The 15873-nt window shown below is 36.9% G+C and overlaps 1 protein-coding gene across 1 annotated transcript in view; it reads right to left on the reverse strand.

Moving 5' to 3' along the window:
- Ugt50B3 (UDP-glycosyltransferase family 50 member B3) overlaps window positions 1-15873 on the reverse strand; it is a 126284-nt gene that overhangs the window by 6636 nt on the left and 103775 nt on the right. The window contains exons 3-4 of the mRNA XM_081772200.1: window positions 12499-12724; window positions 11779-11998 (exon numbers count right to left, since the gene is read on the reverse strand). Of these exons, the coding sequence (XP_081628326.1) occupies window positions 11779-11998; window positions 12499-12724 (446 nt within the window). The remainder of the gene's footprint in view (window positions 1-11778; window positions 11999-12498; window positions 12725-15873) is intronic.

Raw genomic sequence — 15873 nt, forward strand, 5'->3', positions numbered from 1 at the left:
CCAAGAGAAGACTGTCCACGAAACGCAAAGTCTCTGAAAGCTGTTAAAGCAGTGACAGTGCGTCTGAGGCGAAATTCCGTAAAGGAACAGATAATGTTGACCCCTGACATGAACATCTATAAGCAAACGATATTCAGGTTACTGGAGGACGATCTTGGCCTTTGAGCGTAACGACGGTCAACGGGACACATTCTAACGTCGTGTCTGAAGGCGCAAAGGAAGCGTAAATATGAATAACTGCTTCAACGGTACGCAAACAATGACCACAAACAGATTCTCTTTACCGATGAGAAATTAATCACTATCAAAGATAGTATCAATTGACAAAATGATAAGGTGTATGTTTCACCATCTCGGGAATCCAAAGCCAAGGTTCTGACAATCTAGAAAGGCTACTATCTTACTTCTTTAGTTTTGGTTGCATGGGAACTGCGCTATGATGACACTACATCTTTTACTTTTTGTGAGAAAGACGCAAACACCAGTGTTCGGATGTACCAAAACACTTGTGCTGGAGCTTATAGCGAAGGACCTGACCACCCCCTATTCAAAATGGCGCAATGGACTATCCAGCTAGATTCTGGTCTACAGGATGAAATCAACTCAAGAGTTACTAAAGCACAATGTTCCCTGATTCATATTTATTGATGACTGGCCCTGTAGCAACTCTGACCTTAATCCCCTGGATTACAAAATATGAGGAGCAGTGTTTTTAGAGTATTTCCTCCAAGAAGAGTCACTCCACTGTTGACACTTTTGGCTGCAACTGCCGACATTTTCTCTGGAGTTGGTGCGTGCTGCAGTAAACAAGTGGCCCAACAGACTCCGATCTTGTATTCGTGCAAATGGCTGACCTTTTGAAATATGACTGATGCAAACTGTTTTCAGATTATGTATGCTTCACATCCTTTATGGAAATTAAATTACTTTTCACCATATTCCTGTTTTTTACTTTTTTTCCTTTGCAACAGTATAATGTCAAAAAACTATTTTCAATAGATAAAAGAAAGATCAAAAATACGTAAATTATGATTTGTTTTTTCATTGAGGTATTCAGAACACGTGTGGTAATAATCATTTACAGAGAGGAAATAAATTAGTTTCATTTTATTACAATACTGAAAGCGGAAGTACTAAATGTATAACTTCCGATTGCAATGGATGGAAAAGGTGAATGACAGACCTTGTTCTTCGGATGCTGAAACTGTTTCTCCTATCTATTATTATTATTATTATTATTATTATTATTATTATTATTATTATTATTATTATTATTATTATTATTATTATTATTATTATTATTATTATTATATAATGGCCAATTTATGACACAATGCATACCAGGACAAAATAAGAATCATGCCAAGAATATCCGTTTTCAATTTTACTCTTGAACTTCCTCTTTTCTGAGATAACGATTCATTCAATATGTAAGTCAATATGGCATGATTTTGAATTTTTGTCATATTCTGCGTGTCCTGTTTCTTATTTCATGTTTTTAGGTCAAGTAGGCCTTAAAATACAAACATTTGAAAGGAATTATAATATGAAATATGTATTTAAAGAAATGGTTCGGTACCAACGACTTTCTTGGTGACGTAAAGGTTTAAGGAAAATATTTTCACAGTTAATGTCAAATCTCGATTTACGTATATTACGATGATCAACTACACTCTTCTTTAATAGATTATAGATAATTTTATATTCTTAAAATGTGGCCATCAAATATTGTTACAATTTACATTTTCAATCAAAATTTATAATATTAACCTTTTACTTAATATTTTATTGTAATAAAATCATATATAATATATTGCAATTGATATTTACCAATATAGACCCCTAATAAAGATAATGAAACTAATTTTCTTATTGCACATGGACTTAAAAACAAAAATAAGATAAATAATACATTTTTATTTGCAGCCTGTGGGCTGCTATTTGTCCCACTCGGCCTGTGAGATGTCCCCATTTGTCCATTACTGTTATAAAAGAACAGAAGTTTTACTTTTTTTCTTAACTCCTGTTTTAATGGAAAATAAAGAGTTACGATTAAATCTACTCTTCGCATTCTGAATTCACATCAGAAAACCGTTTGTCATCTCCCATTAACAGTTGTTGCTCTATGGTGATCAAAATTAAAAGCACTTCCGGTTTTTGAAAGAAATAAGAGTGGAAATGGGTTCTATTCTTGTGACACTGAATCTACTTCAGATGACCGCTTATCGCTGTTTATTAGTACCGTTTTTGCTCTATGGTGATCAGTGTTGAAATAAGGAGTGCGTAATTTCTACAACTTCCGGTTTTAATAGAGGATTAAGGGAGAAGGTGGAACCTATTCTTTGGACAAACCGATTCCAAGAAAAAAAGGAAATATTTGGTTATTATTTGTTTGTTTGTATGATTGTTTATATTTGAGATTTAGTTCCGACATGTTAGTAATAGTGTTTGGTTCCAGTTTGTATATTCCAATGTCGGATTATCTACGTATCAGAAAGATGCAGTAATCCGCAGGAATAGACTTCAGACTGGGTCTTAGACGAAATAAAAATAAAATGAAATTAAGTCTTGCCCACGATTATGCTCGTTAGGCTAAGAGAGAGAGATGATTAAGGCATGATGATGGAGGAATCGGTAGAATAAGAATGAGGAAGGAGACCGGAGTAACGCCAGGAAACTCACGGACACGATTTTGTTCACCACAAACTTACTTAGCTGGGGATTCAACCAGGGACCTCACGCTAGAGGTCTGCACGGGATCGGGCCGAGTCCGCGGGATTAGGCCCGACCCGGCCGGCGGGCCGGACTCGGGCCTACAAAGCATATCACTTCGGGCCCGGGCAGGGCTCGAGCCTTAAATTTTTAAATATATAACCATATTTCTCCGTCCTTTTCGGACCTAACTTTGTAATTATACTGTACAACGATATATCACTGTTCTTTCTAGAGAACTTGTAATGCACAACTAGTGATGAGCGCAAGAGTCTTGGTCTTGCAATTTTTGCAAGAGTCTTGCATGCAAGACCAAGACCAAGACCAAGACCAAGACCAGGAATCCCGATGCAAGACCAAGACCAAGACCAAGGGTGCAAGACCAAGACCAAGACCAAGACCATACCTGCAAGACCAAGACCAAGACCAAGACTCTTGCGCAAGAGTCTTGCACAAGTACCGACACTACTTGATTTTTTTAAATATAGAATGTAAAAGAGAAGGAGATGGATTTCTTGACTTCAGTAAAAATGCTGTTGGAGTGAATGTGTTCCCAGAAGTTTATGCAATCCATGTGAGTCGATCTGCCCCTGTAGCATATAGCTACAGTATGTCGTTTTCTGAATTGATTGTTCGCGTTTTCTGTAGATATTGCTCGTTTGCAAGCCACACAGGTGTCATCTTGCGCCATGTGAGCTTTTTTGGTGGACAAACACTATGTGCCTGGATTTTCTCGGGATTTTTCCGTTTCCTCCTACTTTCTTCATTCCACCATTTCAGTCATTTCTCATCATTACCGTCTCCCTTAGCCTTGATGCATAATTGTGGGACGTTAAACTAGATACTTCATTTCATTTCAAAGCAAATTAGTGGTGTTCTTCTTCCAAAACTAAATCGAAATGTAGCATTGAACATCGGTCATACCGTACACCATAGGTGTCGACTACATGGGTATGGCCTTGGCTCCGAGACTCTAGCATCCGTTAAAAATTTTTCATGTCTGCTCATAAAATTAATATCGAAATAACATTTTCATGACATTGACAAAAACTTAGTGCGTGTGACCGCAAGTTTGATTGGATGCTTGTACGTTGGCAAGTTTGGACGGATGCTTGTACGTTGAATAATTGTTTATTAATATAACTTTTAGTCTCCTTAGGTATATAGCACATCGAGGATTGAGCGATATAACATTATACTACAACAATAAATTTATATTACAAAATTGAAAGTGACTATTTTTGTGACTACTAATCTCTTGAACCAAACGACCAATCTCGATCATTTTTTTTTTTTTAACATAGATGAGGTTCAAGCCTGGAATATTATCTGTCAGTTCACTTTGACGGAACAACGTAGGGGTGGAGGCGGAGGGGTAGATGTACAAAAATTCAATAAAAATAAAAATAAAAATGACTAAGTTTGTGACTTAATAACTCTTGAACCGATCTCAATCAAATTTTTAACATGTATAAGGTTCGGTATAATATACAATAAAACTTAACTTTTGAAACACCCGACCGATCTTGACCAAATGTTCGATATAGATGAAGTTCAGGTCTGGAGCGATTTTTATAATTTTACTTTGATGGTGCAACGTAGGAAAGGGGGAGGAGGGAGATATATGTAAAAAAAGAAAAAAACTAAACATATAAGTGACTGTCATTGTGAGTTCATCACTCTTGATCCAGCCGATCGATCACAATCAAATTTTCAACATAGACGAGGTTCGAACTTGTGGTGGTTTATATCAAATTACTTTGACGGTAGAAATTAGGGGAGCGAAAGGGGATGGAAAATGTATAAAAATAAATAAAATTTAATAACTCTTGAACCACCCGACCGAATTCGATCTCATTTTCAACATAGATGAGGATCGGACTTTAAAATGGTTTCTGTCATATCACTTTGACGATACATTTAGGGGAGGGGGAGGGGAAAGATATTTTAAAATGATCGAAAATGACCGATATTAAAATGGAATCTATAGTTTTGGGAGTCGCTGAGCTAAACAATGATACTTCCGATGCTGTTTAAATTCAAATTCATCCCCGTAGCTTGGCTGAAGGAAGGGAAGAGATATAAAAATGATCGAAAATGACGAAGATTAGTGTCGAATCCATAGTTTTCGTCATCGCTAAGGTGAACAGTGATACTTCTTATCCCGTTTAAATGCAAATTCAGCACCGCAACTTGGGGGAGGAAGGGGATATATAAAAATTATCGAAAATGACTATCGAAAATCAATGTCGAACTCATGGTTTTCGTGGTCATTGAGATGAACAATGACACTTCCGATGCCGTACCTCGCAACATGGAGGTGAAGGAGATATATAAGTTTATTGAAAATGATCGATATTAGTGCCGAATGCATAGTTTTCGGGGTCTCGTGACGAGACGAACAGTGACACTTCTGATGCCGTTTAAATCCAATTTAGCCTCGCAACTTGGGGAGGAGGGGGAGAAAGAAATATAAAAATAATCGAAAATGATCGATATCAGAAAGCGCTTTACTAATAATAAAAAGTGACTGATTAACAAAATATATTATTATTATTATTTTTTTTTAGTTAAACCCAACGAAGTGGGTAATTGATGCTAGTAATCCATATTCACAAGTGAGACTTCAAATAACTTGGAGTTTGATGCCGTTATTTTGTATTTCTAATACGGGTCGAAAGTATTCATATAAATTGAGTTTATAGCAGAAATAGACAGTTCAGTCATTTTCACTTTTCACTCAAATTGTTCTAAAATATTAAGGTTTGATTATAATAATTATTATTTTAATTTTCTCTCTCTTTTTGGTCAATATTGCTAAATATATCATCATCATCATAGTTATTCTGCCATTATTGACAGGTTACTTGCTGCAACTGAGAAGGTTCGATGTTCGGTGGTCCTCAGCTAGTCTCTTCGTCTTGATAGCAATCTTCTGTTTTAATATCTGCCTTCAACTACAGTCTCCTTTGCTCCCTCCCTCTCTTTCCTTCCATAATACTCTCTAGCACGTCCCTCATAATACAGTTCCTCCTCAGCCAATATCCTAACCAGTTCCTCTTCCTCCTCTTAACAATATCTAAAATTCCTTTTCCCCCTACTGCTAATATTTCTAACACCTTCTCATTCGTTTTACGTTCAACACAGCTAATTCTCTCCTTTTTTTCTCCATGTCCACATTTCGAAAGCCTTTAATTCTTTTATTCGCTTTTGCGTAATGTCCATGTTTATGCCTTATAGTGTACATACAGGAATCAGTAAAACAAAATCTCAATATTTAATTGGAAGTTTGTTTATTACAAGGATTAGCTAATCGTGGTTGGAAAGAAAAATCTGACGCCTTTACAGTGTAAACATTATTTTGCAATTCATGGTATTTCAATAATCTGTGCCGTCTTTATTTTCTTTCATGCGTCTCAAGGGTACCCTCCCCAGTTTGGGAACCAGTGGAGTGTTAGATATGTTAAAAAATATAAACAGATTACGAAACGCTGTGATTTAGGTATATCTTATAAGTAGTGAAGCGTGGGCACCCATTAAAGAAAATAAAGCTCATCACCTATGTTGTACACTATCATCATACTTACACGAAGTTCATTTAGAAACATACACTGTATTTCCGTTACTATTGGCGCATTGTAGAGTTTATTATCCCTTATATCCATAGTAAAATTTACCTATGAAAATCTTGAGATTTCTTGAATGCAAGACTTGCAAGACTTGCAAGACTCTTGCATGCAAGACCAAGACCAAGACCAAGACTGGGTGTGCAAGACCAAGACCAGGACCAAGACTAAGGATTCCTGTGCAAGACCAAGACCAAGACTGGATATGCAAGACCAAGACCCAGACCAAGACCACCCCGGTCTTGGTCTTGGTCTTGCATTTGCTCATCACTAATTTCGGACTTGGGCCGGGCCTCACATTATAAATTCAAGGGCCGGGCCGGGCTAAAAATTCCGGCCCTTGCAGACCTCTACTTCACGCACCACAGGTAAGCACTCTACCATTGAGCCACGGTATCCCTCCCCTATTTAAAAAAAAAAAAATACTTCTTAGAGTTTATTATATAAGGAAAGCAAGGATGGAACGAGTCGTATGTGAGAGTACAAAGCTTATACTCACCTAATATCTTTATAGTACAGCATATGCTTACCTCCAATTTATGATACAATTACAGTATATGGCTATGCTATATTTTTCAAAACAGTCCAGCGTATATCCATCAAAAATTCTACCATTACACCACTGAGAGTAAGTCAAGCTCCCTGGGACCACCGGTTGAACCAACGTCTTGGTTAAGAGAAACCTCTGATTGAAGTTCACAGTTCAACAAGTGCATCCCATATAATACTTTATCTGGGAAGTTTAACAATGTACAGGAGCAATCCCAAACCAACCGAAAATAAACAACTATGAAGGCATGTAGCAGGAAATCGAACCTCAGATCTCGGAGACTACACGATTAGTATGATAATGCCTGTTAAAGGAAAAAAGTGAGGAGTACAATCTTGTTTAGAAGGATAATGCAGCCCCTCATCTGTTCTTTAATAGTCTTGTTTTCTAACCTGTCAGAGCAATGCCGTGCTTTGTTTCTCTCTCTCTCTCTAGCACTACTATGATTTTTTTTCTTATTTCTCATTGAACTGGCGTGATGACCGAGTTCTCTATATTTAATGAAGCATTTCGACAATCTCGAGGGAAAGAAAAAAAACACCAAACCACTGTCTTCCATCACGATTTCCTCTTCATTAGATATTTTCTTTTTTCTTTCTTTTTTTTCTAAAATAGTAAGCCTCCAATTTCACGTTGATTTGCGTTCGAAATCTGGTATTGTAATCACCTTTGGGCTTTAGGGAAAACGCTTTGGCGCTACTCTGTGGTGAAACAGCCTTTATAGAAGCAAATGGTCTGTTCGATGAATTTTGCTCTATAATAGGTGGTTCTTTGCAATTCTTCAATAAAAGCAACCAGGGATATACGCAGGGAATTTATTTCGAGGTGGTCCAAAAATTCAATATGAGAATAAATTATATCAAAATTTGTTAAAATGTCTCTATACGTAATTAGATTAAATTTACAGAAAAGTCGAGATTTCAGGGGGGGGGGGAGATCTGGATCCTCAAGATATCCTTCATGCATACATCCCTTATGGGTACCATGAAACAAATAGCTAAGCGGACTAAATGGTCGAATGATGTAACGCAACGTTTCTCAAGTGGGACTACTTTTATTAGTTAGATTGTTCTACTCGCTATCCTATGTTTGTCCCATTTGAAAGTAAATTTATCACCTTAAACATATATATTTTTTAAAAATTCTATTATATAATTAAAATTCTCTTGATTTTATATCGGTACGTACTAATAGAAGAAAATGCATAATAAGCTGTTAAAAAAATGTATACACACCTTTTTCTACACTTTTTTTAAAAAAACGTTATATATGCAATATGCTCAGTAACGTCGTTTCAGCTTTTGTTAGGGAGGGGCCAAGGTTCTCCAGCGAGATAAGAGTTTTACGTTTTTTTGCGAGCATATTAGTATACAATTCATAAAACGTATGTATTATTCAACTCATTGGGGGCAATTGTTCTTCCATCCCCAAATGACACTCCTGGATACGCTTCAATTTCCGTTGACTACGGATTCAACGTGAAACACTAGATGCTTTGCCGAAACTGTAATAGCAGCTATTCTATTTTAGTGTGTATATACAGGCATATTTTTTTGAACAGCCTGGTGTTATTTTTTTTTTAATTGAAGAATATCAAGAATATTTAACAATAATGCATACATCCGTGGGTGGCTGCAGCGGGAGGTAAGGGGAACAGTTGAACTCCCCTGGATTCTTCGAAATACTCTACATGTCAAAACATATTAGATTTGCTAACCCACCCACTGCAGTATTTAATATATTTACTGTAATTAATACAATTATTCAATGTGCGTCAAAATAATTTACAGGGTAGTCCGGAAGTGGGCGCACCCCCCCCCTTTAGTTTCAACAGTATAGTGTTAGTTAATGGTAGAATGTCTGTACACAGTTACCTTGCAGTCTTAAGAGTCATAAACACTGGTATGATCACCATCCATGTCGTAACACAACTGAATTCTGCGCCAAGTTCTCGCGGATGTTTTGCGAAGATACTCCGGAGTCACGAAGGTGAAGGCGCGTCCACAGCCGCTCGCAATTCCTGCTTTGTGTTATATCGCATGTTTCTTACTTGTTGCTTTATGAAACCCCAGAGAGCATTGTCAGATCGGAACTTTTTGGAGGCCAGGCAAAGGGAGCTGGTAAAGATACACAACCTCTTTCAATCCAGCGTCCAGGAAACGTCTGATTCAGCTAATTGCGCACGTGAATCGCGAATTGTGCTAGTGCTCGATCCTGCTGTATCACAACAGTGTCTTTGATACAATTTTCTACTAGTTGAGGCACACAATGCCAAACAATGTTACCAAACAAATGTGGGTAAAACCTAAAACCGTCAGAAAACACCAATTAGGAGTACGCCCAATTCCGAACCACAATATATCAGGGTGTATATATTTGCGACTTCGCTTGTATATCGGTCTTTAGCACCCGCCCACCTTGGAAAAAATCCTGCGGGCATTTCTGCGTACATCTAGGCCCATATAAGCTGTTAAAATCTGCATAGGTTTTAATTAAATAAATTGTATAATCTATTTCAAGCTCTGTTTGATTTTTTTTTTTTACTTTAGCGTCCCACGTTTATGCCCAGAGGCTAAAAGATAATGGTAATGAGATAGATGATAATGGTGGAATATAGAAAGTGGGAGGAAACGAGAGAACCTCGAGAAAATAACGTGCATCGTGTTTGTCCACAACAAAGCCCGCTTACTGGGAACTGTAATTGAACAAGGAAGACTTGTTTAAGAATGTTACCTACGTCATTCTCTTGAATTTTATGTTTTCCTAACTACTGCTCAATTTAAGGGTACGCCTACCACAAAGGCATATCTCGAGTACCATTTGTGATCGGTGGACACACACACTTTCAGAAACGCTGGTCTAATGCATTAAATTAGAGTAGTGATTGCAAGGTCTATCTGTTGCGGGTTCGAATCTCGCTCAAAGCATTATGAATGTTACGTATTGTCGTTTGAGCATTTAATTTCACTATCACCTTGCATCTCTAATCGTCATCACTCATCAACACAAAAATAAATAAACCTTAATATAAGAACATGATGTTTAGTTTAGTTGAAATTACGAGTTACACATTTATCAGCTTTCGTTGTCGTAGTGCTTTTAACATTAGTGACCATTTTCAGGACTCCTCACATTACACAATGGCAACTGGTTAAGTTTGTTTTTTGTTTTTTTTTAAATATAATCAATAATAGGGAGCCAAATGGACTTTTGTTTTTTGTCTACATGTTCTGCCCAAAGCACGTTACAGCCCACTTCCTTAGATACGGTTGTTAGTAGGGTTACTAACCCATATAGCGCAGAGGCATCCATTGGACGTGAGTCCTGGAATAGTGGTATGTGCACTGGATGTCTCATTTTTGCCAGTAGACGTCACTGGACAACCTACATAACTCCAATTATCCGCTTATGTCCCGAAAACGGAATTTCCTGTGGGATTCCTATTAGTTTTGCCTATGAGATGAGAAGTACCTTTTTAAATTCATGACTAGAAGAGATATATATGACAATTTTAGACTCGTTTACAAAACGAAAATCGAGACGAGACTATAAATTTCAGGAGTCTTGTTGGCAACACTAGTTAACCCAAGTCTTAGAACTCAAACATTTTTTAGTGTTACATGAAAAAATGAAATGAAATCTTTGAGTTTTACGTCCCACGGTTATGCCGGTGAGGCTAAAGGAGACGGTGATGATGAGTAATGGATGAAATGGTGGAATGAAGAAAGTGGGAGGAAACGAGAGAACCCCGAGAAAACCCACGCACACGGTGTTTGTCCACCACAAAGTTCACTTGGCGGGGGCTGGGATCGAACCCGGGACCCCAAGCACCAGAGGTGAACGCCCTACCACTGAGCCACCGCGGCCCATTAGTGTTACATGATTCATAGTATAAAAAATAAAAATTAAGAAAGTGATTGTGCGAACACACACATACAATGATATTGTTCAACGTGCTTCCAAAATAACTGCTGCTTTTTTGATATTTGTCAGAAGCAACGTGATGTAATTGAAATCCTGAATAAGACACTGGAAAACATCTATAGGGAATTGAAAAGGATATATTGAAAATGATGCCTTTTCGATTGTGTTCCGTAAGCCAGTGAGAACGCAGATAATCTGGTGAAAATGTGCATTCCTACATTTACGATTTGCCATGCAGCGGCACACCACAGACTTCATGAATGGCTGACATGAAAAGTATAAATGTCATGGCATCTAACTATAAAAGAAATGTCACTTCACTTGGAAATTGGTGATGCAAGGTATCCAAAACACTGAATCAATTGAGTTGGAAAAAAAAATTGCACATATGGGTGCTAAAACAGCTGACAGTAGAACACAAAGAAAAACGAAAAATAATATGGTGCGAATATGAGTGGGGGGAGGAGGAATTCATGAAATGAGATGAAACATGGTTGCAGCATTTCTAATTTATTTTAGGAAATCTTAAGAAACCCTTTCATTGCAGTAAATTGGCAGATAATGACTCTTACGGCGGCTGCTAGACAATGGCTAAGATGAAACAGTCCAGAATTTTATAGTAAAGGCATTCAGGCCTTAGTTCTAAGGGGACGTTAAGTCATAGGAAAGGAGATAATATTGAACTATGAATCTCTGTCACTGAAGCTTGTATCAATGCACTATATAACTAGCAAACATGTAGAGCTTTTTTAAAAAAAGAACATTACTTGGAGTGACCCTCGAATGAGGTTCTGCGTTTATTATGGCATGAATGCAGAATTATTAATTTTGGTCTTTCGGTGTTCTCTTTTAATATGGGTAATTTTGTCCTCGTTGAAAACGTTGTAGTTAGACGAGTTCACTAAATGAAGACAATTAAACTAATGCTAAAAGATAAGTTTAAAATATTTAATGATAAAAACATACCTTGGATCCCTGATAACTTTCTTAATGGCTCTGACAAACTTTTCAGTCGTCAATTCTTGTAGTTCCAGTTTGTAAGCGTAACCATCAAGCTCTGCTTTAGCGGCGTTGGCATCGTGGTCACAAAACACTGGGATTGTGACCACAGGAACTGCGTGGTACACAGTTTCAAACATACTCAATAGACCTCCGTGAGTAACAAAGGCTTTGATTTTGGGATGACCTACAAGAAATAAAATTTATGTTAATAATTTATTCCAATATATTCGAATGTAGATAAGTAAATTAGAAAAGTCCCCAATTCCCTAATGAATCAAACTCATCAACGAATTCAAATCTACAAATTTCACAATTCAAATATGAACTCATTTCTAACTTAATTATAGAAAAATTGAAAAGAGTGATCTTCTTCTACCTTTCTTTTTCCACTAATATGAGGTCGTGCATTCTTTTTCCACTTATGCATTCTGCCTCCCCCGAAAAAAAACACAGGACATGTCGGTAAAAAAAAAAAAAAAAGACATTTGGTAACCCTGGTGATGGCTCACGTAGTAACGTGTTACAAGTGAAATGCCATCCACTGTATAACGATAGGAAGGGGCCAATGCTGGTTCTAGAGGGATGACCATTTTTTCTAGTTGGTTACATTTCATTCAATTGGGTCCAGTTTATGATATTGTTATACTATAAAAGAATTTATAAAAAAATATACAATTTTCTTACCAAGCAAATCCTGTTGCGGAAGCCATCTTGAGAGTTTTACATTGGCTGGAAGATCATCCATGGTCTCTGATTCCCATTTCCAGAGAACTCGATGGGGCAGCTGAGCAAAGGCATCCAGAAAGAGCCTCCGAAGAATCTCTGGCATGTTATCAGCCTTCACAGATGAGCCCATGCTAAAGTAGATAAACCCTGCGTCACCACCTCCTTCAATAAACTCCTCCAAGTCCTGCAATGATAGCAAGTGTCATTTTAGTAAGAAAATAAATTCTGTAAATGTGAACAAGGAAATACTAAGTTCGGTCTTACCATTTGTGAGCTTATAATGTGTCTATTGTATATCATGTCATCGAAAAGACAATATTTGTCTCAGTGAAAGGTAATTATATGTTTCAATTGAAATAATTCGAAATTGTGTCTTACACCCATTTAAAGTAAAACATATTAATACTCGTTTTTTTCATATATGCAGTGAAAACCGCCAATAATTACTAGGTAGTAAATACGAGTAGTTCCGAATTCGATACCGTTGTGGTTATTACACCTCGGATTAAACTTAATCAGTAGTTCTTATGTGGTATGCAGTTGAAAGACTTAAAAATAAGAAAGCAGTTTATTTACTTGTTGTTTAGTTGTAGTATAATTTTGATAATATGACTTCTGGAACTCGAGATATCCTAACATAAGAGTGACCAGGGAAGCAAACTGAACAACACTTGATTTTGATATATTTTGTACCTAGGTAAATTAGGCCATGGGCAACATGAATGTGAAGGAATTTTGATGATCCGACCTTCAGAACACGAAATATCCTAACATAAGGATGACCAGGGAAGCAAATTGGACCACAACTAGATTTGATGTACTATGCAAATTAGACCACGGGAAACATGGATCTGAAAGAATTTCCACGATCCTACTTTCGGGACTCGAGATATCCAAACATAAGATTGACAAGGAAAACAAACTGGACCACACCTGGTTTTACACATTTTGTAAATTAGACTACAAGAGGCATGTATTTAAAGAAATTTTGACGATTAGACTTTTGGAATTCAAGATACTGGAATTGAAAGCTGACCAGGGAAGAAGCAAAGTGGGCTACACCCGAATCTGATATATTTTGCCAATCAAACCAGAGGAACATGAATCTGAAGGAACTCAAAGAATCTGACTAATTTATTTATTTAGATATAATTATTATCAATATTTAACATAATTTCTGATGGAGTTGTGTATTAATCATAATGAGTAAATTGTTTATCACAGAGCCAAAAAAAACTGAAAATAATGCATATGAAACCATTGTGGCATTTAATTTTATTCTACAAATAGCAGAGGAAGGTAGTCTCTTTTGTAGATTCAATTTGAGTTTCTCAGTGGATGTCATTTGTAATTACTTTTATTGAAAGTATTATGTCAATAGTGTCTTTTAGCGTACTCATTTTGTTATAATTAATATTTAAAACGTATAAATAGTAGAAACTTACGTAATTTATATAAACGACCTGAAACAGACCATTACCGTTGTACTGCTTTGGAAGCAAATAACCACTCTATTTTTCTAGTCTTAAAAGAGACCTAAGATGATTTAATTAACACGAAGTGTCACGTGGCCTTTTTTCAGTGGTTGTTGTTTTTTTTTTTTATGGATTTGTGTATTTTTAATAGTAGACACATGTCAAATAAATAAGAACAGATGAAACAGTCGCAAAAACCAAGTAATAATAATAATAATAAACGACGACTACATATAGAATGAAATTGATCCTTGTCTAAGGACAATTTTCTTTAAAGACGTTTTTCTGGAGAAATTGCTGTTGAATATTTAAAGAAAACCGCCCAATTCAGAGACCAGAACTTGGTCTACTTTGTCAAAGAGCCTCGTGAACAGAAGGATGTCTCTGAGGCTCCCTTTGAGTCCACAAGAACGCCAATGATGATGATCGTGACAACGTAACTACGAAATCGCTGTTGAAAAAAACAAAAAAACGAGCCAAACTCTTCAAGAATTAAACATCCGATTTCGTGTTGCACTCAGGTAGATAAGGTTGCACCATACACCTGAGAATCTCAATGCATTTCTCCAGATTCACCATTGGGTTCATCACAAGATCATCGCTCAAAACTGAAAATGAAATGAAGTCTTTCAGGTTAACGTCCCACGATCATGCCCTTTAGGCTAAAGGAAACGATGATTAAGGCAGGTGAATATTGATGAGAGAATTGGTGGAATGAGAAAGCAGAAGAAAACTTGACTACCCTGAGAAAACCCACGGACACGATGTTGTCCACCACAAACTTATTTGTCCTGGGATCGAAGCAGGGACCCCGTGCACCAGAGATAAGTGCTCTACCACTGATCCAAAGTGTCCCCCCCCCCCGGCAAGATCATCTCTCAAGGAATAGTCATAGTATTCATTGGCCTCAGTTGGTTTTCTTGTTCACTGATTTCAGGGAAGATTGACAGGAAAGATGATAGCCTAAATTGCATATCTTAGTTCCTCAGATCGTCTTCAAGGAAAATGTGAGTGAAGGTGGAATAGCTGAAGAAGGAATAGGGAGCAGATATACACATGGCTGTCATCGCAAGACTATTTTGCAGACCAACTCACCGCTTTAGCCCAAGTAGACGAACAAAATTAGCAGCGAATAAATACAATCAGTTCATTCAAGACACAAACAGAAGAATTCTGGACAAATGACAACCGATATATACTTGACGTTGTCCAACAGCATGAACTCTTTAAGAATTTGGCTTTTTGATGTTAACTAAGAACCTCATATAATATCAGGGCTTAAGAAGATTTAAACTCTGATTTCCTTAACTTATCAATATTTGTGTATTCTATTGGTTGTTCTATGTATTAGACCTATAACATGCCAGTGTGTCAAGTTTCGTTCATGAATAAAAGTAAATTCGGCACCTCGTACCTCAAACATTGCTAAGATACTATATGTATGTCTGTGCTCTTCAACAAGCAATGAGTTCTCGTTCCGAAGAGTGGACACGCTTTCATCTGGCCTAGAGTGCTCATTTTATTATTTTTTTTCCTCAAAACACATCCCATAGATCATAATGTATTTCCTACAGATAACTATATTAAACTTTATATTCGTATATCTCGTGATCCGAAAACAGAATCGTCAAAATCCCTTCAGATTCGTGTTCGTAGTCTAATCAAAATTGGGTGCGGTCCCTGCATCCATGCTTTCATAATCTGAAGGAAGACTTTTAGTACGTAAAACGTGCTGGCTGCAACCATAAATTACATATATTATAATTTAGCACATATTAAAAATAGGTCTATATTATTTAATTCAGAAATTTGATATAAAGATTTTTAAAATTTAAGTGAAGGCCAGTGGCGTAACTAA

This window comes from Thermobia domestica, chromosome 9, assembly GCF_964235325.1.
Source record: "Thermobia domestica chromosome 9, izTheDome1.hap1.1, whole genome shotgun sequence".
NCBI lineage: Eukaryota > Metazoa > Arthropoda > Insecta > Zygentoma > Lepismatidae > Thermobia > Thermobia domestica.